The 26,782-nt window shown below is 47.7% G+C and overlaps 5 protein-coding genes across 6 annotated transcripts in view; 1 reads left to right on the forward strand and 4 right to left on the reverse strand.

Annotated features, from left to right (window-relative positions):
* LOC135398712 (uncharacterized) overlaps positions 1 to 26,782 on the reverse strand; it is an 82,463-nt gene that overhangs the window by 18,601 nt on the left and 37,080 nt on the right. The gene's annotated exons all lie outside the window — the stretch shown is intronic.
* LOC135398290 (uncharacterized) lies at positions 286 to 7,200 on the reverse strand. Its single transcript, XM_064629707.1, has 5 exons — positions 6,851 to 7,200; positions 6,197 to 6,496; positions 4,994 to 5,398; positions 2,990 to 3,255; positions 286 to 874 (listed from the first exon to the last, which is right to left on the reverse strand). Exons 1-5 carry the CDS (start codon positions 7,100 to 7,102, stop codon positions 370 to 372), a joined length of 1,728 nt encoding a protein of 575 aa, XP_064485777.1. The 5' UTR covers positions 7,103 to 7,200; the 3' UTR covers positions 286 to 369.
* LOC135398291 (uncharacterized) lies at positions 9,486 to 17,293 on the reverse strand. Of its 2 annotated transcripts, none has more exons than XM_064629709.1 (5): positions 16,921 to 17,293; positions 15,924 to 16,229; positions 13,756 to 14,124; positions 12,500 to 12,675; positions 9,486 to 10,079 (listed from the first exon to the last, which is right to left on the reverse strand). In XM_064629709.1, exons 1-5 carry the CDS (start codon positions 17,182 to 17,184, stop codon positions 9,566 to 9,568), a joined length of 1,629 nt encoding a protein of 542 aa, XP_064485779.1. In that variant the 5' UTR covers positions 17,185 to 17,293; the 3' UTR covers positions 9,486 to 9,565. The 2 variants fall into 2 exon arrangements, with proteins under 2 accessions (XP_064485779.1, XP_064485778.1); XM_064629708.1 differs by having other exon boundaries at positions 12,500 to 12,765.
* Positions 21,383 to 22,501, reverse strand: LOC135397226 (probable dimethyladenosine transferase). The gene has a single exon (XM_064628658.1). The coding sequence runs from the start codon at positions 22,367 to 22,369 to the stop codon at positions 21,452 to 21,454; it is 918 nt and encodes a 305-aa protein (XP_064484728.1). The 5' UTR covers positions 22,370 to 22,501; the 3' UTR covers positions 21,383 to 21,451.
* On the forward strand, positions 22,668 to 24,358 carry LOC135397227 (COA8 family protein CBG23705, mitochondrial-like). The gene is made up of 4 exons (XM_064628659.1): positions 22,668 to 22,764; positions 22,967 to 23,209; positions 23,277 to 23,419; positions 23,491 to 24,358. Exons 1-4 carry the CDS (start codon positions 22,723 to 22,725, stop codon positions 23,591 to 23,593), a joined length of 531 nt encoding a protein of 176 aa, XP_064484729.1. The 5' UTR covers positions 22,668 to 22,722; the 3' UTR covers positions 23,594 to 24,358.

Here is a 26,782-nt window from a genome sequence, read left to right on the forward strand (position 1 = left end):
TCTTGAGGGGATTACGATGGTCTGATTCTGAAAGGGACGCGACCTTCGGTCCTAGTTTTCTTTCAATAAGAGGCAGCGAACAATTGAAAATTCGTGGAACCCAGCTCTCCCCTTCAGATCTGTTTGTTTCGGTCTGTCCACCAACGTCATGATGACGTTTCTCGGGTAGAGGTTTATACATAAACAAACCTTCGTAAACACGAAGCTGCAGCATAGAGACCCCATCGGTATGATCAGCATCTTACGAGAAGAGATGAGTCCCCATATAGTTCAGTACAATGCAGAGGACAATGGTAAACATTTAATCAATATCAAAACTCGCCAGCTGCAGTCCCCTTAAGAATTAGCTGAATGACCCTAACACGTCTTTTAGCACGGAAAACCCGTCCTCGCACTGTTCTTGCAAACATCCGAGACGCACACTCCGGGATTCCAGTCGTAGACGGCCCTCAGGGTCGGGTACCTGCCGTACCTACACCGGTTATCGATGTCGTCCGCCTCCGTCCTCGATACGCCGAAACATGTTATCTTTGTCCTTCGCCATATCTCGCACAGGAAGTTGTGAACGTGGTAGCGTCCAACGTGGATTGTAAAAAGCCAACGCCGATGGTCTTCACAAAGCGACCCATCGAAGAAAGGGGTCGGTGTTGTTCTACACGAGTACTCCTGGCACGGACTCTCGTCTTCCTCTATTGGGTAATTGCTGCTGCGTGTGTCCTGCGAAATGTTGTAGATATCGACGCCGGACACTTCGTACCTCTCCACTTCAGGACTGAGCATGACGCATATTCGGGATCTCATGGAATGGTATTCCTTCCCCCCGTGCCTCTTCACGTATGCCTCGATGATGTCGATGGTGAACTTGCTGTAGAACCTGAACAAAAAGAAATACACATTAGTTGCTCTCGTGCAAAGTGCTCAAAAGTAAGCCTCCGATGGTCTCTCACGGGCGTTCGCAACTGTATCGCAAACTTCTGAGCGATTATGCCACGTTGGATAGCCAAACTTTATTGCCTTCCAGTATGCTCCGTGTCCATGATAAGACATCTCCAAAAACTACCGCTACCCTATAGCCATTGGCAACATAAGTCATACGCGCGACGCGCGCCAGTGGCCAATCAGGGATTAGCATAGATTGAGAAGTTACCTGTCTGAAGAACTCTGAAAGAAAGTTACCGTGTGCAAAATGCAACTAAGTTAATAACGAAGTTCTTCAGCATGAAGTGTAACTCGGAGTTACTGAGTTGCTTAAAAAAAAACGAGTTACTTCCAAGTTACTTAGGACACAAAAAAGCATCACGCAGGTTGCAGCGCGCTTGAGCAGTTGAGTTAGACCTTGAGTTGCCTGCGGAGGAGTGCAACACGCTTAGATCCTTTTCGTTTATGTCCAACAATAGACCTCCCTGTTTGTAAACAAATGACGTCATAGTGTTCAACAGCGCCACAAATTTGGTAGAATTGGACTACGCTCGAAGCTAGAGGTGAACACTTCGTGGACCCCAGCCCTCTCCTTCCGATTTGTTTCGGTTTCAGTCTGTCTACCAACGTCATGATGACGTTTCTCTGGTAGAGGTCTATTCGAACGCTTTGCATCTTACTCCTTGTGGGCGCACAATGGTTCAGCTTCATTTCAATGGCAGCGGTTCTTACTTCCTGAATAAAATACTGTCATTGGTTGAATATCACGTGCTATGGCAAAAAATGCCATGAAGGAACCGGAGAGAAAGCAAGAAAATATGTGGACGCGAGTGAAAAGTAACTTGGATCTTAACTGAAGTTACTTTCGCAAAGTTACCTGAAAAAGGAAAGAGTTCCTCTGAAGGTTACCACAGCGCAAAAGTACCGAGTTACAAGTAGTAGTAAGTTACAAGTTACCAAGAAAAGGAACTTAGTTACAGTAACGAGTTACCTCGAACTCTTTGGATTAGCCTCGGGTTAGGTTCATCCGGTCGCGATACTTTCCGGGAGATCCCATAGATGGCGCCATTGCTCAGAGGATTGCAGAGCCGTATATAGAGAGAGTTTGGCCATCTTTTGATCTTTTGCCGCTTCACGAACGGAGCCTGTTTTCACGTCAGGGCCGGTGTTGCACCGCCCAAAAAGCCTGAATCGAAGCGAAATCCGCTTATCAGCCAGCGGGTAGGCGCCATCTTAATGCAGTTCATCGGCTGGTCGACATGTACTACTCTTGTCGCGCTCAATGTAATCTACCAGGCTCGCCGGCTTATCGCCCACAGGCACCTGTGAAATTGGGGCTTTGTTACAAAACTGAAAGGATTCAAGGACGAAGAGGGTCTCGAAGGACGCGCTACGCACGTGCCCTCCCCCTTGCATCGTGACCGTTCTTTGTATCAACATGGCATCGGCAACAGGCTGACGACTGGACAACGGTAGAGCGCGAAGAAGGAGGTCGTTCAGCCGCGACGTCGCATAACGCGGTTCGAGTTAGTCTCCTCCTAATGGCCAAACTCTCTGTATAAACGGCTCTGGAGGATTGCTTGGGGGAATCGGATCGCGGCAGCATTTGCACGAAGGGAAGTGTGCACCAGGTTGATGAAGATGTCAATGGAATGCTGCGTTCGTGCGCGCATTTTTGGGGGTACCTCTTGAATAGCGGGGCCGGCAATGACAAGGAGTGACCTTTGCGAGTGCTATGAGTGCTGCAGTATCTTGCTCGAAATCATGCGGAAATGGGGTTATGCGGAATTTCTTTCATTGAGAGAGTACTAAAGCATTCGCATGGCATGCCGTCCATCCGCGCATGCTTTGGGAGAATTCAGACGTTGAGGAAAGCTCTGCGTTAAAACGCCGCATGCGGTTGGGTCTCTCAAAAGTAGGACGTCAGGAGATCCTTAGCCATTCTTTCCTTCTCCAATACAGGAAAAGGTTCTTGCACTACGAAGAACACTCGAATAGCGGTCATTTTTTCTGTGTGCAAAAGCGATATGCATGTCATTTCGCTGTCATAAAAAAAAAATCACTGACTCACATCCTTGCCAAACGCCAGTCTGTGTACTCTTTTAGCAGCAAAAATGAATGTTCCTCCAGAAGAGATCCGATGCTTTGCAGTGGGTAAGCGTCCATTTCCTGAAGTTCTATGAGGCCGACCATGCCATGGGTGATGCCAACATGCGCCTGCAATTCCTCCTTGAGCCTCTTCAGACCCTGGGCCATGACGTGCGTGTAATTGCGAGGATGTCGGTAGAGATAGTAGACGCGATCATATTTGTACTTGTCGGTGAAATTCTTCATAATCTGTTGAGAGAAATTCATTGAGGAAACACTTCTGGCGCGTGGGACTATGCGGCAGATTTGCGGTGACTACACCACGGCATGGACTACCGAATTGCTACGACGCACGCCAGGTTCGAACTAGGGTTCGGAATACCGTTACGGAATAGGATAAAATGCCGTGGATTTTGAAATGTGAATCCCAGGACGGGGGCGGACCCATACTCCCGGTTTGTTTGTGGGGGCGCCTAGTAGGGGATGGCGGAGAGGGAAGTCGTTTGGGGGGGGAAGCGATCCTCCAACCCCCCTTTTGATCCGCTGCTGTCCCCGAACCGGATATGCTATCCCTGGAGCTATCCCTTGGATCCTAAGATTCACCCCCTTCACAACTGGAGGTTGTCCAGGGTTCGCAGCGGCTGCATGCGGCCTGTCACTCATTTGAGTTAAACCCTTTTATCGTTTGTAAAAAGTGAAATGGTTTAACTCAAATGAGTGACACGGCGTGGCGCCACATGTAGCCGCTGACGCTGGGAACTCTAGCGGCCAACAGTGAAAGGGCGAATAGGACTGTATCCGCCTGCAAGTCCATGCTATCGCAAAACGAGATCAGCTCAAAACTGCTCACCGGGCGAAAAGTTTCGCCGCCTCGCATTACAAGAATTCGCGTCGTACCGGAATATTGACTTGGGCTGTGGAATGAGTTTCTTCTTGTCTGCTACAGAATACTTTCTTACCGCGAACATATTGAACGGTGCGTTTCGCTGTTCTGTCCTTCCACAGTAACTGTTGTGTGCTGATCTGGAGCAGCGGCTGTCTCCATTTTCTCTTTTCACATTATACACGTATTCGTGAGGATCAAAGCAACAAAAAGACTCTGCAATACTTTGTGTAGCGTTATGGATCGGAAGACTCCTGTTCTCAGCTATAGCTCGCGTGGCTCACATGCGCAGGCTTTTACGTATTTGGAGTATTGTATCTAAAATACTGTATTTTCGATACAATTTGCGGCATTTTGGTACTGTACTTTTTCTTTTGTGTATTTGTACTCTATTTAAAATACATTTTATGGGATTTTCTACTCGATACTCTAATTACATACTTTGGATCTCCCTCTCAAACTTTCTGTGTCTCTCGTCTTTCCATTATCTTACTTGTTCAGTGGAAATTTCCTGATTCCCTCGGACTTGACCCGGACATTGGCCCTTCTTGGAAGCCCCGTGTGTACTAATCCTTGGCCGACTGAGGGTTCTATTATGTGTGCCCTGACATGGTAACGCCGAATTCTGACCTCGCCGACCAGGGACCTGCTTTGTTCTGGGTCACATATACTTAGTGGTGATATGTGGTATCTCTTGTCATATTTTGGGAACTTAGATGTTTAGATGACTCCTATCACACAGGGACAGCTTGCGTAGTACGCGGGGCTTAGGTGATTCATGTCACATAGCGGCGACTTGCCGCATTGACCAGTGACTGGTGACTTTGCGTTCAATGATAAATAGTATCTTAATTGTATTTCAAATACTTTTGAAGTATTTTGTACTCTTACTTTCATTTTCATGTATTTATACACGATCTTAATTACATTCTAACTTTAGTATCTATTATCTTATCTTAAATACATTTTGGAGTCTCCTGTACATGTCTGCATGCAACTATAGTGCGGTGCGCCAACTCTGTCTGTGGCTCTGTAACGCGTGGACCCACTAAACAGTCCTCCCTTTTCACGTGTTTCCATGTTTTCACATAGTCGTGTACTTACGTTGACAAAATCATGTGGATCATGGAGCGCTTCCTCGAGGCCATACATCGTGCGAACCATTCCATGCGATTCAGCAGTCGTATCATCATCGACGATTATTCCTACCGCTGTCACGTTGGCGTGTTCCCTCGCCAAGACCGCCATTCGTTCCATTTCATTGGTTCCCTGTAGTCTCTTGTAGAGCGTACCGCAGCAGAAGATCACTTGGGTGCAGTATTCGTACGGGAAATTGTCGCCGTACCAGTGACGGCTGTCGTCAGGCAAAGGTGTTACCATGCACACCACGTCCGTGCGTCCGTCAGAGTTTCCATTGCCGTCGTGCTCGTAACCGTATTCTGTCGTGGAACTGGTTCCTATGTCCTCGTTCATAGCCGTTGCGGGTTTTCCGTGACCACCTCCGTCAGACTGTCCTCACGCAGTAAGGGACGCAGATATTTTACACATGCACACGCAACGCTCATTTGCAAATGCAAAAACTTGATTGCAAAAACAAGGATGACTTTGCACGAGGATCTGGGGCAGTCAAAGGTGGTTAAAGGGCTGTGTTGAGGTACGGTGAACCCTCCTTATTATGACCATGGTCGTTCCCGAAAGTTTTGGTCATAATGCAGAATTGTCATATTAACGGGGGGATTTGTAGAGGTTTCACTGCATTGTTCCCCAGGAGTATGGTCGTAAAGCGCGTACGTCGGATTATCGGGGGTCATATTAACGAGGGTTGACTGTATGACAAAACGTGTTCAGTAATGAAAAGTACAGTGAACTCTCGTTAATATGACCCCCGATAATCTTACATACGCGCTTCACGACCATACTCCTGGGGAACAATGCAGTGAAACCTCCGCAAATCCCCCCGTTAATATGACAATTCCGCATTATGACCAAAATTTTCGAGCAAAAATTGACCTTTTTCACATACGCGTCGTCACCTAGAGGCTGTCCAACGAAGCATGCTCGGCGCACGTCAAGACAAATCCACGTGAGTAGCACAATGGATCAAAACCGGTCCGGAGTGGGGTCAACAAGCTCGCACCGTTCGTGCGGTCTCCCCACTGGTCCCCACTTCTGTCGTCCCCATATTGCGCCATCTAGTGAACAGGGTGATAACCCTCTCCGGCGCCTCAAGTTCGTACGCATGCGCATAGGCCATTGTGAAAAAGGTCCATTGTCTCGTACGACTCAGTCACTTTTCAAAGAACTTACCCCTCCACTTCCACCATGAGGTCCAGTGGTATCGGCGATGCTTTCCGTTTCGTCCTTGCCCATAGATGACAGGAACGAGATAAGCAGCGCGGAGCACACGGCCAACATGAACAGGAGGCCGATGTAGAAAACCATCTGCAAGGACTGGGGCGCCTCCTGGTGCTCCTTTTCTTCGACCTCCTCGCTCGTGTCCTCTTCGGCCGTCGTCGCTACCGTGTCACCTGGTAGTACCCCGGTGACAGCCGCGTCCGGGTAGAGGGCTCGGAGTGGCGCCTCGGCTTCGGGTACCTCCTTTATAGCCTGCACGCAGGAGAAATAGCTAGGGTCCGCGTTTCCGGTTTTAATCGAAAAACACCGAAAAACATACGCCGAGAAAATTTTCCCTCATTCGGTGTTAATCGAAAAACACCGAATACGGAGGTACATTCCAGGACGTGACTGATAAATTGCTGCACATGTCCTGCACGCTGTTGATGCACAACAAACCCATACAGGAATACGATGGTTGTGATTTCGTGAAAATCAATAAACATCGAAAAACATAAGCCGAATCTCCCAAAAAATAAAAACCGAAATCGCGGAAGATTACACAGCGCATGCGTGTGGGAACGCCCTGCTGAGCATAACCGTCTCTTCTTTCACGGCGACTGATACCTTCTTAAGAGACGCAGCCTGCTTCCTTCGGGTATCCCTGTTGTCGACGTCTTCGGTGAGAGCCTGTGTCTTTGTCGCTTGTCTTGAAATGGCACGCGTTCTTGTGGCACCTCGTGTCACAGAAGCTGACCGCTGTGGCGACAGTCTGTACCTCCGAGGCTGGTCCGCCCTGGCATACCTTGTGGTGGTACCCAGATCAGTCCTGGTGGTGGTGTGAGGCCTTTCAGCTGTCTTCCCTCGCTTGCTGGCCATGGTCACTGGAGGATGGAAGCGAAGCCTCTATAGAGCCGAGCGAATAGGCCAACTGCCTCAGCGGTCTTCCGATTGGAATGGAACGCACTGCGCGTGCATCGCGCATAGGGTGCTCGACAGCGTGGTCACCGGCCGCCATATTGGTGGGCCCAGCGCGTCGTCGTCCTATCGCCCATCGTCCCAGCGCCCTATCGTCTGCATTTAGTTCAAGCGTGGCTGCCCGTATTTTTTTTTAATTTCCTTTAAATTAAAGGGCATGTCACGCCAGTTTTTTGCAGCTTTGAGTACACTTCACACGGACAGAGAAAGATGTGCAATTTTTCAAAGGTAAGCTCTTTATTTGAGGAAAAATCTGTTTCTTCGTATCGCATGCATCTGACAACTCGGACTTGCTTGCACTGCTACTTCGCTGGTGCCATTACGTACTAAGAAAGTATGTGTGGCTGCTCCTATCAATCTTAAAACCATGTATTTTCTATAAACAATGCGCTTGTGCTATACAGGTTCCCCTCACAGTCGCTCAGCTGCGCCGAAGAAGCGGATGCAGAACCTGCGCCAATATGCCAATTTGTTCCACCGTTCTTTTAATTTGTGAGCTACGGTGCAAGTAAATAAACTGCTGCGTCAACCTCGTATGTGCAGTCGCTCCTACAGCGGGTGTGATAAATCATTCATGTGCGTGCTCTACGTGCACAGCGCTTCGAATTTCTGTAATGAATTACGCTGACAACTGAACAAATGCAACGCACTCGTGACAATAACGTTATTTTAACGGGGCTATACTCCACCCCATTGCTGGTGGTCATGTGGTGAATAAAATAATGAGCCCCTTCACAATATGGATCGAGAACACACACAGAGACACTCGTAGAACATAATACGATAATGGAAAAAGTCGCACGAGAACCATACAACACCAAACCACACAATAACGAACGAGAACCGCGGAACACCACACGAAGACCGAACAACAAAAAAAAATATAAAAACGGAAGTTCCTTACAATAACAAACAGTGTGAAACCTTTCTGAGCAAAACGAATTATAGCTTGACATTCACCGAATTCACCTTCATGCGTATGATCCCTGTGCACGACACTTACGACCCCCTATTCGGAATACAGGCAGCGGAGAAGAGAAAAAAAAGGCAATTACCATTAAAAACTACAGGAACACGGCTGAAGCACGTTTGGAATACATCGGCACACTGATTCCTAAGAAAGATGCGTGCTAATCAGCAATGAGGAGCGTTTAGAGCGCAATAAATCAAATCGCTTCCCATTGTTTCCTATGGGAGCAGCCGGCGCCAGTGGGCCCTCCAACATGGCGGTCGGTTGCCGCACCTCTCTCCCACGCGCTCCTTTCCTATGCGCGATCAATGAGCCCAATCCGGCCCACTGGCTCTTCCTTCTTCATCTTCCTCCAAGGAGATGATGGCCGCGAGCGTGGCTCTTCCTCTTCTTCCACAAATGACGTCATCTTATCACGTGATGAAAATCCTTCAATCGATATGACGGTTGATTCAGCACCACCGCTTCAGCTGGCTGGCCACGACAACAACAACTACATGGATGATTATGGGATGAGGTGATTCACCGCAACAATTGTGGTACCATACCTCAGTGCCTGTGGGTTAGTACATGATTAGTATTTGTTACGATTTTTTTCCTCTTGCGATATTTCAGGCGGTGAGGTCTACGTCGTCGGAGGGCAATTAGAAGACGACGCTGCCACAGCGACGAAGCTCTCATACCGCTTTAATCCCTCCACTGGTCGCTGGGTGACGTTGCCGTCGTTGCCTGTCAGGTTGAGCCAAGCCGCAGCCATCGTGGTGCAAAAGGTGGTGCATCGTGGTGGTTTCGCCTGAGTCGTCTGCTTCTTATTGTGTACATTAAAATTTATCTTCTAAGCGTCAAGTGGCTTGTGGTTTCGGGACGCGGTCATATACAATTGATCTGACCCTGTTCATGTCGACTCAGTTCACAGTTCAGTGACAGCCCGGTGGAGATGTGCAAGTGACGTCTCGACCACATTCTCAAACGGTTCCTCCGTACGTTCACACAATGGTTCAGGTGGTTCAGATTCCCTTTCCAGTGGAAAGGAAACCAGAGCAGCATCCACCAGTGCTTAAGAGAATGAAGGGGATAAGGGAGTTTATGTCATTTCTCCAGGAATAATTACTACGAATCCATCCTTTTCGAGCCATCAGTTTTATCATGTACTCTCTTCTTGTGCCCATCTCAGTTATGTAATGCCCTCGGGCCTTTGACGTAACAATACATAAACCTTCGTAATCGCAGCTGCAGTATAGAGACGCCACTGGTGTGATCAGCATCTTACGAGACGAGACGAGACCCCATATAGTAGTTCAGTACAATGCAGAGGACTATGGTAAACATTTAATCAATGTCAAAACTTGCCAGCTGCAGTCCCCTTAAGAAGCTGAATGACCCTAACACGTCTTTTAGCACGGAAATCCCGTCCTCGCACTGTTCTTGCAAACATCCGAGACGCACACACCGGGATGCCAGTCGTAGACGGCCCTCAGGGTCGGGTATCTGCCGCTATTACAATCGTTGTCGACGTCGTCAGTCTCCGACCTCGATACGCCGAAACATGTTATCTTTGTCCTTCGCCATATCTCGCACAAGAAGTTGTGAACATGATAGCGTCGAACGTGGATAGTAAAAAACCAATGCTCAAGGACTTGACAAAGTGACCCTTCGAAGAAAGGGGTCGTTTTTCTTTCGCACGAGTAGTCCTGGCACGGACTCTCGTCCTTCTCTTTGTCTATTGGGAACTGCATGTTGAAAGCGTCCTGCGAAATGTTGTCGACACTGCGTGCGTCGAACATTTTGTACCTGTCCACTCCCGGAGTGAGCATGACGCATATTCGGGATCTCATGGAATGGTATTCCTTCCCGCCGTGCCCCTTCACGTATGCCTCGATGAGGTCGATTGTGAACTTGCTGTAGAACCTGAACAACAACAAAAAAATGCGCATTATACCCAAAACGCACCGACGCAGGATGCACATCGCGCGCGCGCAATCGTGACAAAGGTGCGGACAAAGCTAGAGTCACTAAATAAGCTTCGCTTCAGAGTAGCGACACTGAGGTCCAAGGGAGAGCAGGAGCGCCATCTTGTTTCCGCGCCACACCGGTGCCATCACCATTTGAGGATCAAAGATGGCTAACATAATGCTCTCTGTGGGTAGAGAAGCGTGTATGATTGGTGTGTGTTAATCCAAGTATTGTCATCCAGAGCGCAGCTCAAGGCCGTGAACTGCTGCTTGCAAACGAAAAGAAAATTTCACCCGCGCACGATAGATGGCATCGTGCGCGACAAAGTGCGCAGTGCGCGTGGGTAGCGTGGCGCGGAAACAAGATGGCGCATGCTCGCTCTTGGAACTCAATGTCGATACTCTGAAGCGTAGCTTTAGTGACTCTAGACAAAGCGAGTCTGGGCGACAGAGGTCAACAACGCAGACACTTCCGCAGTGGCTTCCTTTCGCCCTCGCCTTCTCGCTACTCGCACTGTCGGTTCCGCGGGTTGGCAAGATGGCGGCGATGACAGCGACAAACGCAGAAACAGATGGAATCTCATTTGTATTAAAGGGGCAATAAACAGGTATGCAAGGTGCAGTTTTTTGTAATGCAGTGTGATTCGTTTCCTACAGTGACGTTTAGCAAAATTTTTGTCGCAAAAATGTAAATAATGGCTCCAAACCAACCGAATATTCACTGCACTCTTTCGCGCTCATGCCCCGCCCTGCGATGCCCTGGCGACAATAGCCGCACGTCATTTTGACGTCGTGCACCATCAACCATTCAAAATGCGGGGCGCCTATACAGTGATTTTGTTTTAATATCGGGTAGTGAGGTCAATTCTAAACATATTTACACTTGTCAAACCCAAGGTAGCCAGATCAAAAGGTACCAAAAGCCCACAATATTCCATTTCATGTGCGCACTATGTTTTCAGCGCTGTATTGCTCCGCGAGGTCACAGCGGTGTTCTCACAACCGGTTCTCCCCGCACGCTGCTGTTTCTGTCAACGAGGCCCGTCATTGGCTAGGAGTCCGAAATCTCCCCCACCTCCAGTTACTGGAATGCAGCATTGCTACACGTGCGAGACGTGTGACGTAGGTGCTCTCGGAGTAGGAAGGAGAGACTCACGCGGATTATGCTCTTTGAATTGCATTGTTTCGTGGTAAAGGCGCTCGCTAGAAGTAAATGAATTTCATAATTGGATATCGTGAGCCACGTTCTTTCATAGAGCATAATAACTGGAGAATATTCCTGGAGCTGTTTAGTGCCCCTTTAATGTGAATTTCTTTAAAATAGACATTTTAACTTCTGGGGGTATTGTGTAAAGCTTCCACCAGACGGCTGCAAACCCAAGACGACCCAAACCCAATGAAACCCAAGATCACGAACGCGAAGTGCGGACGGTACGACGTGCCCAGCGGGATTACGCCGACCAGGATTGGGGATCAATGCAGATTGTGTGCGACAGTGCGTTTTTGGGTATTAGTTGCTCTCGAGCACAAAAACAAGCCTGTCTCGAGACACTCTCTGGCAAACGCACACAGAAAAATAACCTTTCGAGAAAAAACTTTCTTCGGCTCGCCTCTACCTAGGGCACAGCCGTACGAACAGTCTCTCCATCGTTTTTCCCAGCGTACTGCCGCGGCGTATGCCGAGCGGCAGCCAGCAGAGCGGCGGCGAACAGAAACGCGACGCGAGCGAGCGCGGAGGCGAGCAGAAATTTGGCGGTGGGCGACGGAAGAGCTTGGAGTGACGCGCGCAAGTGGCCAATCAGGGATTAGCTTCGGGTTAGGTTCATCCGGTCGCGACACTTATCGGGGGATCCCATAGATGGCGCCATTGCTCAGAGGATTGTTCGGGGGGATGGAATCCCCGTAATAATCCAAAGTCAGTAAGCTAGAGAAGCGGAGAAGGAGAAGTGGGCACCAGGTCGATGAAGATGTCTGCGTTCGCTGCGCGTATTTTTGGGGGTACCTCGTGAACAGCGGGACCAGCAATGACAAGGAGTGACCTTCGAGAGTGCGCATCACTGCAGTATCTTGCTCGAAATCATGCGGAAGTTATGCGGAATATCCTTCATTGCGAGTACTATAGCACTCGCATGGCATGCCGTCCATCCGCGCATGCTTTGGGAGAATGCCGACGCTGAGGAAAGCTCTGCGTTAAAATGCCGCATGCGGTTGGGTCTCTCAAAAGTAGGACGTCAGGAGATCCTTCGCCATTCTTTCCTTCTCCAATACAGGAAAAGGTTCTTGCACTACGAAGAACACTCGAAGAGCGGTCATTTTTCTGTGTGCAGAAGCGATTTGCATGTCATTTCGCTGTCATTAAAAAAATCGCTGACTCACATCGTTGCCAAAGTCGTCTCTCTGTACGCTTGTAGCAGCAAGAATGAATGTTCCTCTAGAAGAGGTCCGATACTGTTCAGTGGGTAAGGGTCCATTCCATGAGGTACTATGAGGCCGGCCATGCCCTGGGTGATGCCAACACGCGCATGCAATTCCTCCTTGAGCCTCTTCAGACCCTGGGCCATGACGTGCGTGTAATTGTGAGGATGTCGGTAGAGATAGTAGACGCGATCGTACTTGTACTTGTCGGTGAAAGTCTTCATAATCTGTTGAGAGAAACTCATTGAGGAAACACTGCTGGGCACGTGGGACTATGCGGCAGATTTGCGGCGACTACACCACCGCATGGACCACCAACGCGCTATGACGTAATGCCAGGTTAGGACTACGGTTCGGAATAGCGTTACGGTACGGTAATACCGTTACGGAATAGGGTAAAATGTCGTTGGTATAGGATTTCGAAATGTGAATCCCGGGACGGGGTCGTCGTTAATTTATCGTCCCACGAACTTACCCATTCGGAAATCTCACTACTCAGCCGTGGCCTCTCATTCTGCGCCAGTAACAACAAGCTAGATGAATACCAACTTTATCTGGAATTTTCGCCGTCTACTTTCATGACAAACCTAAGTCAGATTCCAACCCATTTAAACCGCTATCCAACTTTACGCCAGAGGCTAACCGTGAAAAGGCTCTGGACATGTACATCCGTGCAGTTCAAAAAGATATCATTAACGCTTACAATAAATCATGCAACAGCAAATCGAAGCCACACATTAATCTAGCGCATTTTCGCAAGTGAAATAAAATCACAAGTGGAACCCTCGGTCGTAATTGGTGAGGAAAGCGCCACGTCAAAATGACGTTGAAGTTAGAGCGCAGGGCGGAGTGAGTGCAGTGAGTATTTCATGCGTCTGCAAGCGCCTTTTGGTTTTGAGCGTTGGCAAATGCAAGGAGCTTTCACTGCCTCACTTGCAATAATATAACGCAGGGAAATGCGCACCTTGTACACCTGCTTACGGCCCCTTCAAGTCATGTGTCGTGGATGGTGAGCGTTGGTTCCGATTCAGATTACAAATAATATTTCTTTATAATATTTTTTATTAATTAATTTTGTATTTCTTCAGTGCGATAGTCATTCACTAGGAATACCATGCAACTGCAGTGCGCGTGTCTGTGGCTCTGTAACGCGTGGACCCACTAAACAGTCCTCCCTTTTCACGTGTTCCCATGTTTTCACATGGTCGTGTACTTACGTTGACAAAATCATGCGGATCACGGAGGGCTTCCTCGAGGCCATACATCGTGGGAACCATTCCATACGATTCATCGATGAGTATTCCTACCGCTGTCACGTTGACGTGTTCCCTCGCCAAGAACGCCATCCGCTCCATTTCTTGAGTTCCCTGTAGTCTCTGGTCGAGCGTACCGCAGCAGAACACAACTTGGGTGCAGTATTGGTAGGGGAAATTGTTGCCGTACCACCGGCCGCTGTTCTCAGGCAAGGTTCTTACGATGCACACCACGTCCGTGCGCCCGTCAGAGTTTCCAGTGCCGTCGGGCTCGTAGTGGTGAATGGCCTCGTCCGTAGTCGTTGCGGGTTGTCCGTGACCACCTCCGCCAGACTGTTCAGGGACGCATATATCTTACACATGCGCATGCAACGCTCATTTGCACAGCCATGCAAATGCAAAAGCTTGATCGAACATAAACACGGTTTCCGTTTCACGGAACGCGACTTTGCACGAGGATCGGCGATTGACAAAGGTGGTTAAAGAGCTGTTTTGAGGTACGGTGAACCCTCGTTATTATGACCATGGTCGTTCCCGAAAATTTTGGTCATAATGCAGAATTGTCATATTAACGGGGAATTTGTAGAGGTTTCACTGCATTGTTCCCCAGGAGTATGGTCGTAAAGCAGTTATGTCGGATTATCGGGGGTCATATTAACGAGGGTTGACTGTATGACAAAACGTGTTCAGTAATGAAAAGTACAGTGAACCCTCGTTAATATGACCCCCGATAATCTCACATACGCGCTTTACCAGACTCCTGGGGAACAATGCAGTGAAATCTCCGCAAATCCCCAGTTAATATGACAATTCCGCATTATGACAAAAATTTTCGGGAACGACCATGGTCATAATAACGGGTGTTCACTGTATATCCCTAAGCATGGCGAGGATGCACAACACCGCCTGGTAGCACAACTGGATGGGACGAGACAGAAGGGCCAGTATTACCATTACCAATACCATTAGTGTCCTTGCTCCCTCCTCATGCTCAATGATATGCTTCCCGTTTCGAATCTTCACCAGCTGGCTCGCCCACTTTGTTCAACGTAACCACTAAGTTCTCCGAGCTCACGGTGGCCTGATTGGTTGGCGGGCTATACTGACAATGTCCAACTGCAAGCGAAACGAGAGCCCTAAAAGTCGTTTGTAATTAAGAGCAGCTAATGGCGAATTCGGTGGTCACTTTGTGGCAACACGCCCTATAGCGCACGAAAATCGACCTCTCCCTGTTCGTAAACAAATGACGTCATAGTGCTCTACGCATGGACGTCATAGTGCGCCACCAGTGTGGTAGAGTTGAACTACGCTCGAAGGCCCGAAACCCAATGGGCTTGTGGAGAGGACGATGGTCCCTGAAAGTACTTTTCTCTCGATAGGAGGCAGCGAATCCAGCCACTCCATTCGTGGAATCCAGCCCTCCCCTTCCGATTTGTTTCGGTTTCAGTCTGTCTACCAACGTCATATGATGACGTTTCTCGGGTAGGTTTATTGCTGGATCGCGCGCGACCGTTGCCACCCGAACGTGAATGCCAGGAATCCTGTACAGAAACTGCTGCACTAACTTGCGCCCGGCCTGTTTTCGGTCTTTTCTTTGCGATTAACGAGGAGTAAAAACGGAGCTGCAGTTTCGGAATCGATCGGGGCGGACGCGACAGTCGTACGCTTTTATTATCGGTACTCTTTCTGCTTATCCTGTCCGGTTTAGCGTCGAATATCCAGCAACTTCTTCCTAGCGAAATACGCCGCGTAATGAGCTATACCTTTACGTGAAAGGCTTTTCTCTGTTATGATTGCTTATGTTTTTCTCAATTTCGTACTCGAAACCAGCAAAAATTGACCTTTTTCACGTACGCGCTGTCTCCTTGCGGCTGTCCAACGAAGCATGCTCGGCGCACGTCAAAACAAATCCACGTGAGTAGCACAAAGGATCATAACCGGTCCGGAATGGGGTAATAAGGTCGCACCATTCGCGCGGTCTTCCCACTGGTCCCCACTTCTGTCGTCCCCGCGCCATCTAGTGAAGAGGGAGATAACCCTCTCCGGCGCCTCAAGTTCATACGCATGCGCAGAGGCCAATGTGAAAAAGGTCCATTGTCTCGTACGACTCAGTCACTTTTCAAAGAACTTACCCCTCCACTTCCACTTCCACCATGAGGTCCAGTGGTATCGGCGATGCTTTCCGTTTCGTCCTTGCCCATAGATGTCAGGAACGCGATAAGTAGGGCGCAGCACACGGCCAACATGAACAGGAGGCCGATGTAGAAAACCATCTGCAAGGACTGGGGCGCCTCCTGGTGCTCCTTTTCTTCGACCTCCTCGCTCGTGTCCTCTTCGGCCGTCGTCGCTACCGTGTCACCTGGTAGTACCCCGGTGACAGCCGCGTCCGGGTAGAGGGCTCGGAGTGGCGCCTCGGCTTCGGGTACCTCCTTTATAGCCTGCACGCAGGAGAAATAGCTAGGGTCCGAGTTTTCGGTTTTAATCGAAAAACAGACGCGGAGTAAATTTTCCCTCATTCGGTGTAAATCGAAAAATACCGAATACGGAGGTACATTCCAGGACGTGACTGTGGTAAATTGCTGCACATGTCCTGCACGTTGTTGATGTAGAACAGAAAACCATAGAGGAATACGATGGTTGTGAAAAATGCCAGTCTACGATGAAAGATGAAAGTCACTGAAAAGGTTAGCTAGCTGTAGGGATCGAACCCACATCTTCTGGATTACCGGTCCAGGTAGAGCCCTGGACCGGTAATCCAGAAGATGTGGGTTCGATCCCTACAGCTAGCTAGCTATCTGTCCCTTCTATGTTGTTCCAGCCTCAGAACATCAGTTTCTCTCTTGCCAGTTTACTTCTTCGTTAGCGGTAAAACGCCACCGCGGCGAACGACATCATGTTGAATGAGCGCCGTGCTGATTTCTATTAGCTGATAACTGTCTATTAGCTGATAACATGTACACGCAAGGAAAAACATCGAAAAAAGCTGATTTCGTGAAAATCAATAAACATTGAAAAACATACGCCGAATCCGCCGAGAAATAAAAACTGAAAACGCGGAACATTAAAAACAGCGCATGCGTGTGGGAACGCCCTGCTGAGCATAACCGTCTCTTTCACGGCGACTGGTACCTTCTTAAGAGACGCAGCCTGCTTCCTTCGGGTATCCCTGTCGTCGACGTCTACTTCGGTGAGAGCCTGTGTCTTTGTCGTTTGTCTTGAAATGGCACGCGTTGTTGCGGCACCTCGTGTCACAGAAGGTGACCGCTGTGGCGACAGTCTGTACCTCCGAGGCTGGTCCGCCCTGGCAGACCTGGTGGTGGTACCCATACCAGTCCTGGTGGTCCTGGTGGTGGTGTAAGGCTTTTCAGCTGTCTTCCCTCGCTTGCTGGCCATAGTCACTGGAGGATAGAAGTGAAGCCTCTGAAGAGCTGAGCGAATATGCCAACTGCCTTAGCGGTCTTCCGATTGAAATGGAACGCACTGCTCGTGCAGAGGCAGGCCAATCCGGTCCACTGGCTCTTCCTCTTCTTCCACAAATGACGTCATCCTATCACATGATGCAAATCCTTCAATCGGCATGACTAGACTAGAGCACTCTAGGTATGACGGCTAGTATACGTACGGTAGATAGTGCTCTAGGTATGACGGTTGATTCACCATCACCGCTCCAGCTGGCTGTTCGTCACCTAGCGTAACAGCCATGGTACACTTTTCTTGGAACAGCAGCCAGCCGATATGTTTCGCGGTTACCAAAACGGTGCCGAAACTTCCCTTCGTATGCGATAGACTTTCTCGGCTTACAGAACTCAAACAGCAACAAGCACTGCCCAGTTCCGCAGTGCTAAAATACTGCGGAGAGGAAGATCCAATGCCGAGAAGGCAAAGGGGAAAAGGGTATTCAGGCATGGCGCATAAAAAAGCAACGAACAAAGCGGGAAACGACGCGAGAGTTCCGTTATTTGTGCAATTATTGAAACGTGTCTCGTTGAAGAAGGCGTGTAGAAGCCAGGTTGATTCATCGGCAATCCTTCTTTTCTCCGCCATCTCGAGGACAGACGCGAGCGCCTCTACAGGTAGTTGGAGAGGTCTTGCTTAAAATTCAGGCACACGGACACCTTCACGGACCTTTCAGACATATGTCGGCACAGTTCCCTTAGAAGTCGGCCCAGGACGCACATTCCCCCAGGGCGTCAGTCGTGAAGTTTGCCCACCTCAGTGAGGCCGACAACAGCGAGTCCTCTCAGCACTACCACCACCACCACCACCACCACCAGGCACACGGAAAGGTGGTGTGGTATCTTTAGTCACATCGTCTGTTCATCGTCCTCACCGCTTGTCGTCTATGCTCTTATGTATTCTCTCTCACACACTGCACTTATATACCTTCATTTTATGCATTTTATTACATCACTTTGCTTCATTACATCATGGACGCCTTGTAGTGCACGCCAGAATACAGAACAAAAAAAAAAAAAAAGAGAGAGAATTATTCTTCTACTTGTCATATTTGGCGAGATACAAGCCCTCGAACACACTCCCGAGCAAAGCGCAGACGTCACAGAGCTCAGAGTTGCGTCCATTCCCATTGGCAGCCGTAAAGCGCGTGACCTTTCGTGCGCTGCCTCACTGGCGGCGGTGCGGTCTGTGATGTCAGAGTCGCATGAGTTCCGGTATCCGCGGTCGCCATTTCCCCCGCTTTTATTGCCCTTCTCGCTGTGATTTTTTTTTTTAAGGTTAATTTTGGGCAACAACGTCCTTGACAACTTTCCCAACACATGTAGGTGTTGTTGGGGATTCTCCTCGTACTGCCGGTGTCTGTGGTGACCGCTAGTTTCATTACTGAACGCGGAGGGAACTTTTTTTTTTCAAATTGAAGATGATAAGGACATACCTATGGTCAACTATGGCTGACGACAGGTTGTCATCACTTGTCCAAATAAATAAAAAAAAAGCAAACGAGCTGGTGGCATATATTCATCAAGGAAAGGCATCAAGGAATCATATTCATCAAGGGGGGGGGGGGGGGGGGAAACGAAAAAAAAAAAGGGACGCAAACGTACACAAGTCTCGAAAGAGATACCTGAGACTGGTGGAATCACTTAATTATGTGTCACGACATCATTGAACGTTGGTTGGCGTCAGTAATACTAATCATTAAACCGTACGTATTCAATGGAATAAATGTGGAGGGCGGTAAAATCAATATTCCAGCTATACGTGAAACAGAAAAAAAAGGAAAAAATGAAAACACGAAAAGGGGAGGGGGTTCCGAAAAAAATGGTCCCGAGGAACCCCCCCCCCCCCCCCCCCTCCAAGAAAAAAAAAAAAAGAAAGGGTCCCGGAAAATTTGGTCCCTGGTTGCGTGGGCAGAAATAATGGTCCCGCAAGGTTCCGTGCTTCCAAAAATAAATGAGCGTGGTTGTGGATAGCCGATGAATAGGATCATAGGTTTCATATAGCCGACCAAGTGCTATTATTCGCCCTCCTGATGCGTTGAAATTAGGAGACATACGTTTTTTTTTTTCTTCTTGTTCTTCTTTTCATTAACATTTACGTTAATGGACAATAAAGGCTTTACGCCATTTGTAAAAGCGATATTATTCGCTGCATCGGTTCAATTGACATTAAGAGGATTGCTGTCCATTTCTTATGTTGCTCCCTCTCTCACTCTCTCTCTTTTGTTTTCTTCAGTTTAGTACAGACAACGCAACAAAGTTATGAGGCTGTTCAGCATTGTCCTGCTACCTTCTGCGTATTTATAACAATAATAATAATAATAGTTTATTTATCACGTTCGTGAATGGGAGGAGGGACAAAAAGTCCGGAGGACTTGATGATTTCGGGCAGAGACGTTGGAAAATGATACATTACCTCCTGTATTCGTACCAATAACATACAACGCATATAAATGCTTGAAACTGAATTCACTAGCCTGAGGCTCCGATTTCATGCTCGCTTACGTGGGGTCCATCGACTGCGTCCGATGTAGTCTCAAAGTCGACCTAGATGCTAGTATTTCCCTAAAATCCCCCAAATCTCCCCAAAAATCTCGTCGACCTCTTGTTTTCAAGAAACTTTTAATCCCCCTTGTTGTACTCACAGTTATTCGGATTATGACATTCCTTTTTTGTCGTTTCTATAGACAGTCATTCCTCCGTAAACGTAGCATTTGCATCGGCAAAACCGAAACTGCCGAACGTAGCTGCGGCTGAGCTTGGAGGTTTTTCGCGGATAACTGGCGCCATCTGACGATAGTCGAGCATAACCCACCCTGACTCAAAAGAATGCCCAAAGGGGACAGGGCTACTATACTACTACTCCAACTACAACAAACAGACTCAAATAGGTACAAGGGTGCCCATAGCAGCTACTATTAATACTATTTACTAATACTATTAGTAAATACTACTAATTACTAATACTACTATTAGTAATACTATTTTTTGTATTATAATACATTATGGTAATAAACACATACATAACTTTTTTGAAAAGCCCAGGGCGTACTCAACAGTTTACAGTGCCCGTTGTTACGAAACAATACATGCATTGCTGGCTGTTTGGCTTTCTCGGACTGAAAGCTCTCTTTCAGAACATTTTCTCCAAAATTCAATCTTCGAGTGCTCTCTTGAACGGTCGGAGCAAAGAACGTCCTGTGGCATATTTGACATTACCAGCTCACATAGCGTTACAGTTGGGATGATCGTCTCCTACGCCGAGACTGTTGGGTTTGAATAGTAGTCGAGAGCAGATAACGTGGGTTTGAATCCGGGTTTGAGGCTTTCCCTGGCCTTTCCAAAGAGTTTCCAGACGGATATCGGCACACTTCTCCCTGACCTGGCCCACGACACGTACTAACCCCCTCTGCCACTCCCCCCTTCCTGCTGTCCCCCCTCCATCTGTTCCACTGCCGCAGTTGCGTTGCCCCCCTTGGTAACGTTCTGCCTTGCTCCCCCCCCCCTCCTCCCTGGAAAAAACGTCCTTGCTGCACCCATGGCCCTAGTAATTTGTGCTGCAAACAATTTTTCTGTCACAACAAATTTTTTTTTGTGAGGTCTCGACAAACAAGTGTACGAGAGGATTTCACTTTTCATCCACTTGCGCGATGGAGGACACCAGGGAAAAGCTGTTTGTTTCAACAGCTGGGCCAGTCTGGTTATAACACCTGGTATTCCACGTAATTGCCAATTCCATGGAAGACGACCTTCGAAACACTGTTTGTCGCTGTTATCAATTGCGACTTTCTCATGTACTTTTCAGTGAATAGCCATTTGCTATGTGAATTTTCGTGCAGATTTCGCTCGGGCCATCCATTTTTTGTGTGTGGGCCCGAGTCAATGACAAGTACAAAATCCCCTTGAACTGATTCCTGTGTACCAAACAGAGGAAATGCTACTTCACTACGGGAATACAGCGGGCAAAATTGAAACTTGTCCGAGGCAGTTTGAGGTAGCTTGGAGCAACAATCTGTTGCCCTATTCTTCGATACTTCACGTTTGAACAGCACATACTTGTGTGTGCATGTTCATGTCTGCACATGTAAGTGTTAACCATGTTGTACAGCACCCCTTAATAAATTCATCGCACCACCTTGACGATTCAACGAATTCATGACTTTATGCACATTCTTTGAACCACATTCATTAACTGTAATAAGATGTTACGAAAAGTGGATGTCATTCGTGTTGAACAGACTCAATAAAGACAGGAAATCATCAATGTCCATAACGCGTGCCCTCTTTTCTGCAAACCCTCCTTGTGCGAGAATTTCTTCGACCTTTTCCTTCATGCTGAAGTCCTGCGGAACACTCACGTTGTTCACCGAACAGTAAACCTTGTAGTTCTTCTCCAACAAGCCCAAGACTGATGTCGTCATGAACGAGGCCCTCAACGTCTTGTTCTTTCGCATGAAGCATATCCTCAAAAGTCCATCCCACTCAGTGAAGTTGATAGGGGGTGGCGGATTTCGAGGTTCCAAACGAACGACGTTGGATTCCACTTTCGGCGGAGGCCTGAAGTTGTTTTTACCGACCTTCATGATTAAGTCAACGCGTGCCAGAAGTTGAGTGTTGATGGAGAGGCGACAGTACAACTTGTCACCGGGTTTTGCGACAAGTCTCTGCGCAAACTCGCGCTGAAACATTAAGATGGCGCAGCGGAAGAAAGGACGGTGCAGTAACAACTTGAACACAAACGGTGACGAAATCTGGTAGGGTAAGTTGGCAACACAGAGGTCAAAGAATGGCAACTCGGACCTCAATACGTCACCGACCAATACTTGCAGCTTTTGTTGAAGGTGCGTGCCTTGAACACGCTTTTGGAGTTCGGCCACCAGCCTAGTATCGACTTCACACGCCACGACTTTCTTAGCCTTTTCCAGAAGCTTCACAGTCATGTTTCCAGTTCCAGGACCAACTTCGAGTACGACGTCTGTAGGCCGAATGGCTGATTTCTCGACCATGCTCGCAATCACCAGTGGGTTTTTGAGGATGTGCTGACCCAGCTCCGTCCGGAATGCTATGTTCTGTCGCTGACCTTGTTCGTGAGGCCGATTTCGTTTTGTTTTAACTTTAGGCATGGCTGGATGATTACCTTGCGAAGTTTTGACAGATATATCAAAAGACAACAGCAGCGCTTAGCATCAGAATTATACCAACATGGCACAAACACGTGTTTCGTTTTGAGATCACGATGACGATTGGATTTCTGTACGAGTGATCGTCGAGGAAACTCAAAGTGTGCGTTAAGCGGATAATTATGAATTTTGCTTCGATAACTGTAACAACGCTCAAAATTTCAGTCTTGCGATTTGAATCAATGTGATACTTTGCCACTCTCTGCTGTTGGCGCTCGGACACCTTGCACCTTTGTTAGTTTTTAAGGTTTTCAACTATGGTGTTCAAAATGGCGCTGCCCATGTGAATTTTAAACATGAAAGGTATGAAGAGACTCTTCAGCAGTTTACTAAAAAACGTGAGTTATATGGTCGTTTTAACCCGATTTTGAATGCACAAGCAGTTTCATTTTGCTACGATCACAAGTCATTTTTTTCGTGTTCTTCCTTCGTACACCGATAATGTACACGTTTGCCGTCATTCGGGCTTCTCTAGTGCCCTTGTGTTGATCTCGCACCCTGTTTCGAACCACATTTACGAAAACAATTTTTCATTTTTAGAACAAAACAGCTGCAGTAAAAGTACGGACTGAGGACGATGTCATCAGCGCAGCAGATGTAACTAGACTTAGGAGTGCTTCAACGTTTGTGTCCCCACCGCACCCGGTTTCAAACCTCAGAGAAGTCCTGTTGCGAGTTCCAGGGGACGAATCGAAAGCAGAAGCAGAATTTCGACAAATGACAGCATCTCTTCACTCGTGGAACCAGGCATACTGGGAACAACACAATCAGGCTTTCCGCTCTGTGAGTTTTTGGCTCTACGCGGTGATGGTTCCCTTATCTTCATAGTTTGCTTCCGTACCATATTTAGGAGAAAGAGCTATACACAAAAAGAAAATTGGAGGAGTTAAAGAAAGAGGGGATTGTGAAAGAGTCCCTAACAGCAGAGGAAATGGCGGAATTCTACAGGCACTTCCTGAACGATAATCACAAGAAACACATGATGTACAACTGGTGAGTTTGTTTCCAGCTCATTTATTCCGTTCTTGTCTCTATGTGGAAACTTCAACTGCACTCATTTCCAGGACCTGGTATGGTAAAAACTTTGGACTTCTGTGGCCGGCGCTCAGGGCCAGCTGGAGTAGTCTGCAACGACAGGGATTTGGCTTTCGTATTAAGAAGATATAGTTGCTATGGTAGTTGTAGCTGCATTTCTCTTTCTTTTTCTTTTTGTACAAAGAAGTTTCATAAAACGTTGCTTAGGTTCACACTGAAAGCAGCCGTGCTAAAATATTTTTTCGCGAAAGGGGTCGCGGGTGCAGTCGTCTGCAACAGTACCTCTCATTTTGGACACTAGATACCGCCACCGAAGCGCCTGGCGCTAGCACGATCGATACTTCGCTCCACCGGCTCCACTCTTTTCTTTTTATGTTGTATTTTAGATCCGCTTTTGCTCTTTGTTTCATTTTGTATCCCTTTGGCAAACGTACCTCCTGACATTGCATAACGGCTCGTGGACCTTCACGGCCGTGAGAGCAAGCCATCACTTTTTAGATGTCAGGTGGAAGATTCAAGGTCGACATCTGCGTTGGTCGGTGTTATATCGGCCGGTAGGAGCTGTGCGAAACCAGAAATAATTGTGACACTTCCCGTTCAAATAAGCTTCCGGAGGCAGGGATACTTCGTTTTGCCATTTTGATTTCCGGACTGTCGACATTGCTATTTCATTTCAAGCAACCTTTGCCCGTAGCCTGCTGCTTGTTCCCGAGAAACACCTCCGCAACAACACTCTGTTAAGTGTCGTCTGCATCTATGGCAGGTGATTGCAGAAGTGCCAAATGTGTAGACTGCGTTCAAAAACACTCGAGTGACGCAATCAAAAGCACTACTCTTATCGCTACTCTAAGGCCATGTGTTGTTTTTGCTCGTACATTAAATGTGCCATGCCTCTTTTTTTATTATTGTCATTTGATGCGAGACACTTGCGTGCCAGCAGACGATAACACCCAAATTGGCCTCCGTGCGAAACGGGCCCTAATTCCCAATGTTGCCTAGCAACATCTCTGCAATGCTAAAACAGTGATTTGTATGCAGCGGCACGACGGGCTTGCAATTGTCACATAGGGTCATCTGGAAGTAACCGCGCGCTAAGCTAAGAACATTTCCTTTAACCTCGATCTGAATTCTTGGGTACTGTTGATAAGAAACAATGATAACACGAAAAACAAGTATAAAAAGGTCGAGTTTTAATCTTCTCTATCGGAGTTTAGCGGCTGCTCTGCCTTGTTGGTGGGTTCGGAGTATATTGGTTGTCGAATAATAATGTGAAAGGTAATGAAGTACGCCTAGTTACATTATTCGTATTCTCATTGATTAAAGGATGAGTACCTAAATTGATTAGTTCCCGTCTCATTTACAAGGTCATTTACGGATTCTCTGCTATAACTTCTGTCTTTTTTTTTTTTTTTTTTTGGTGGGGGTGGACACCTAATTATTGTTTCAGTTTTCTTATCAAACAGTCCTTGAAGAGACCATCCGGATCACGGAAGTTTATCACCAGACAATGCAATGACGAAAGCACTGACCACGATGTGCATGGATATGATTCTGTATCATGTAACTGGCCGTACTGATAACGGTTACAACATGAGTACGGCAGGGCAGGGTACCCGCAGAGTTCTAACAGATGCGATAAGGTTGTGTTTGTAGATAGGGCGACGTCATAGCATATGGGACAGCCGCCAAATCTTGAATCAGCGTGTCTTCTGCTTTGAAGACTTGGCAGACCACGATGATTTCGAGCCGGAGTTCGAATGGGATTTAGCGGGAGTGGGGGGCCAAAAATAGTACGATCTTAACCCAAACGTAATGCAGACCGTGACGCAATCTTGTGGTATGCAGAAATAGCGGACGTCATGGCAGTCGTCTGAGGTATGGTCCTTTGTTGCTGTCAATTCATGGCTCTGGTTTCCCAGGAAAAAAAGAGAAAAAGAAAAACGTGAATGCCGGGTCGAAGTTCGGTCAGTGTGAGCGGTAAAATTTAGAAAGCAGGAGCTACACACGGTCTGCATAACTTTTTTAAGGCAATGTACGTTGACTGCGACAGAAAGAAATATGCCGTCTGCGATTTTTTTTTTGTGTGTGTGTGCAAAAGTGTATGATTTGTAATTATTCCGTTAATTAAATGTCACATACTTGTGTGCGAAGCATAAAAGGTAAAAAAAAGAAGCAGACGACAGTCCCGAAAAATTGCAGACGACGCAGAAAGCATCTTTACAAACGAAACTTGAAAACTTAGACGAACTCTGCTTTGCAACAGAATGGCACGCCGTCTGTGTTTTATCTCCCTTTTGGAAAACCAGGAAGCGACTGCGTTCTTTCGCGTTGAGCATGTGTTTGCGTTGCCTTCGGCGTTTACGCAGCACCCGGGATTTTTCAACGCTTGATAGACCCGATGCTGAAAGGGAACCCCGGCGTAGCAGCATTTCCGACGACATCATAGTCTCTGGGTCGACACCCGTCAAAAAATAATCTCTTTTGTGTGTGTGTGTGTGTGTGTGTAGAAACTACATAACAGTAGCTCCCGAAGACTAGTCCGCAATTAAAATATATGAGCTACGTTGGAATGTAAAGCGTGGCCATGGTAATTTGATGCTGGGAGTCTTCTTCAAGAGGGCCTCGTCCGCAGGGCCACACGGACGTCACGTGGGAGAAGCTAACACATGTGGGTTCTTCACCTACACGTTGGAGACGACGTCCCAGCCTGGCCTTGGCAGGCGCCAGGGCGGGATGACACCGCCCAGTGTCTTCGGGTCTCTGGGTTATTGTGATGCATACAAGCTCACAACAATGAGAAAATGTTGCAGTCTAAAATATTCTATCCGATATTGGTTGCTCGCGTAGCACGTACAACAGAGGCACAAATAAAAATGAAACCACACGTGCAAAACATCGGACCATCGGTAGCTTTACATACAATACGGTGTTGTGCGTGTCATGCACATGATCAATCCGCACGGATGCTGAACCGGTGCAAACCAGCCGCTTGGCTCGACAGTATATTCCAAGAACCGCTTACATGCACCGCCGAGCAGTTGTCACGTGTCTCCTTCTCTACCTACTTGCGTCTGCTACTAATAAACGATGTTTGCATTATGCGAGCGCAGTGATTATTTGTCAACCACACTCAGCTCGTCATATTTATTCCAAGCTCATTGCGTGACATGATGCGCTGGCATACTTCCCATTCGTTATCTTCGGAGTTTAGCTAGCGTTCCGCCCGCAGTGACTCTATCGTAGCAGACGACATCTATTACATGAAGCCTAACAAAACGGAGGAGGGGAAATAATCCTCTGTCAAGGAACATCACTAGCCCA

Source organism: Ornithodoros turicata, chromosome 6 (assembly GCF_037126465.1).
Source record: "Ornithodoros turicata isolate Travis chromosome 6, ASM3712646v1, whole genome shotgun sequence".
Classification (NCBI taxonomy): Eukaryota; Metazoa; Arthropoda; class Arachnida; order Ixodida; family Argasidae; genus Ornithodoros; species Ornithodoros turicata.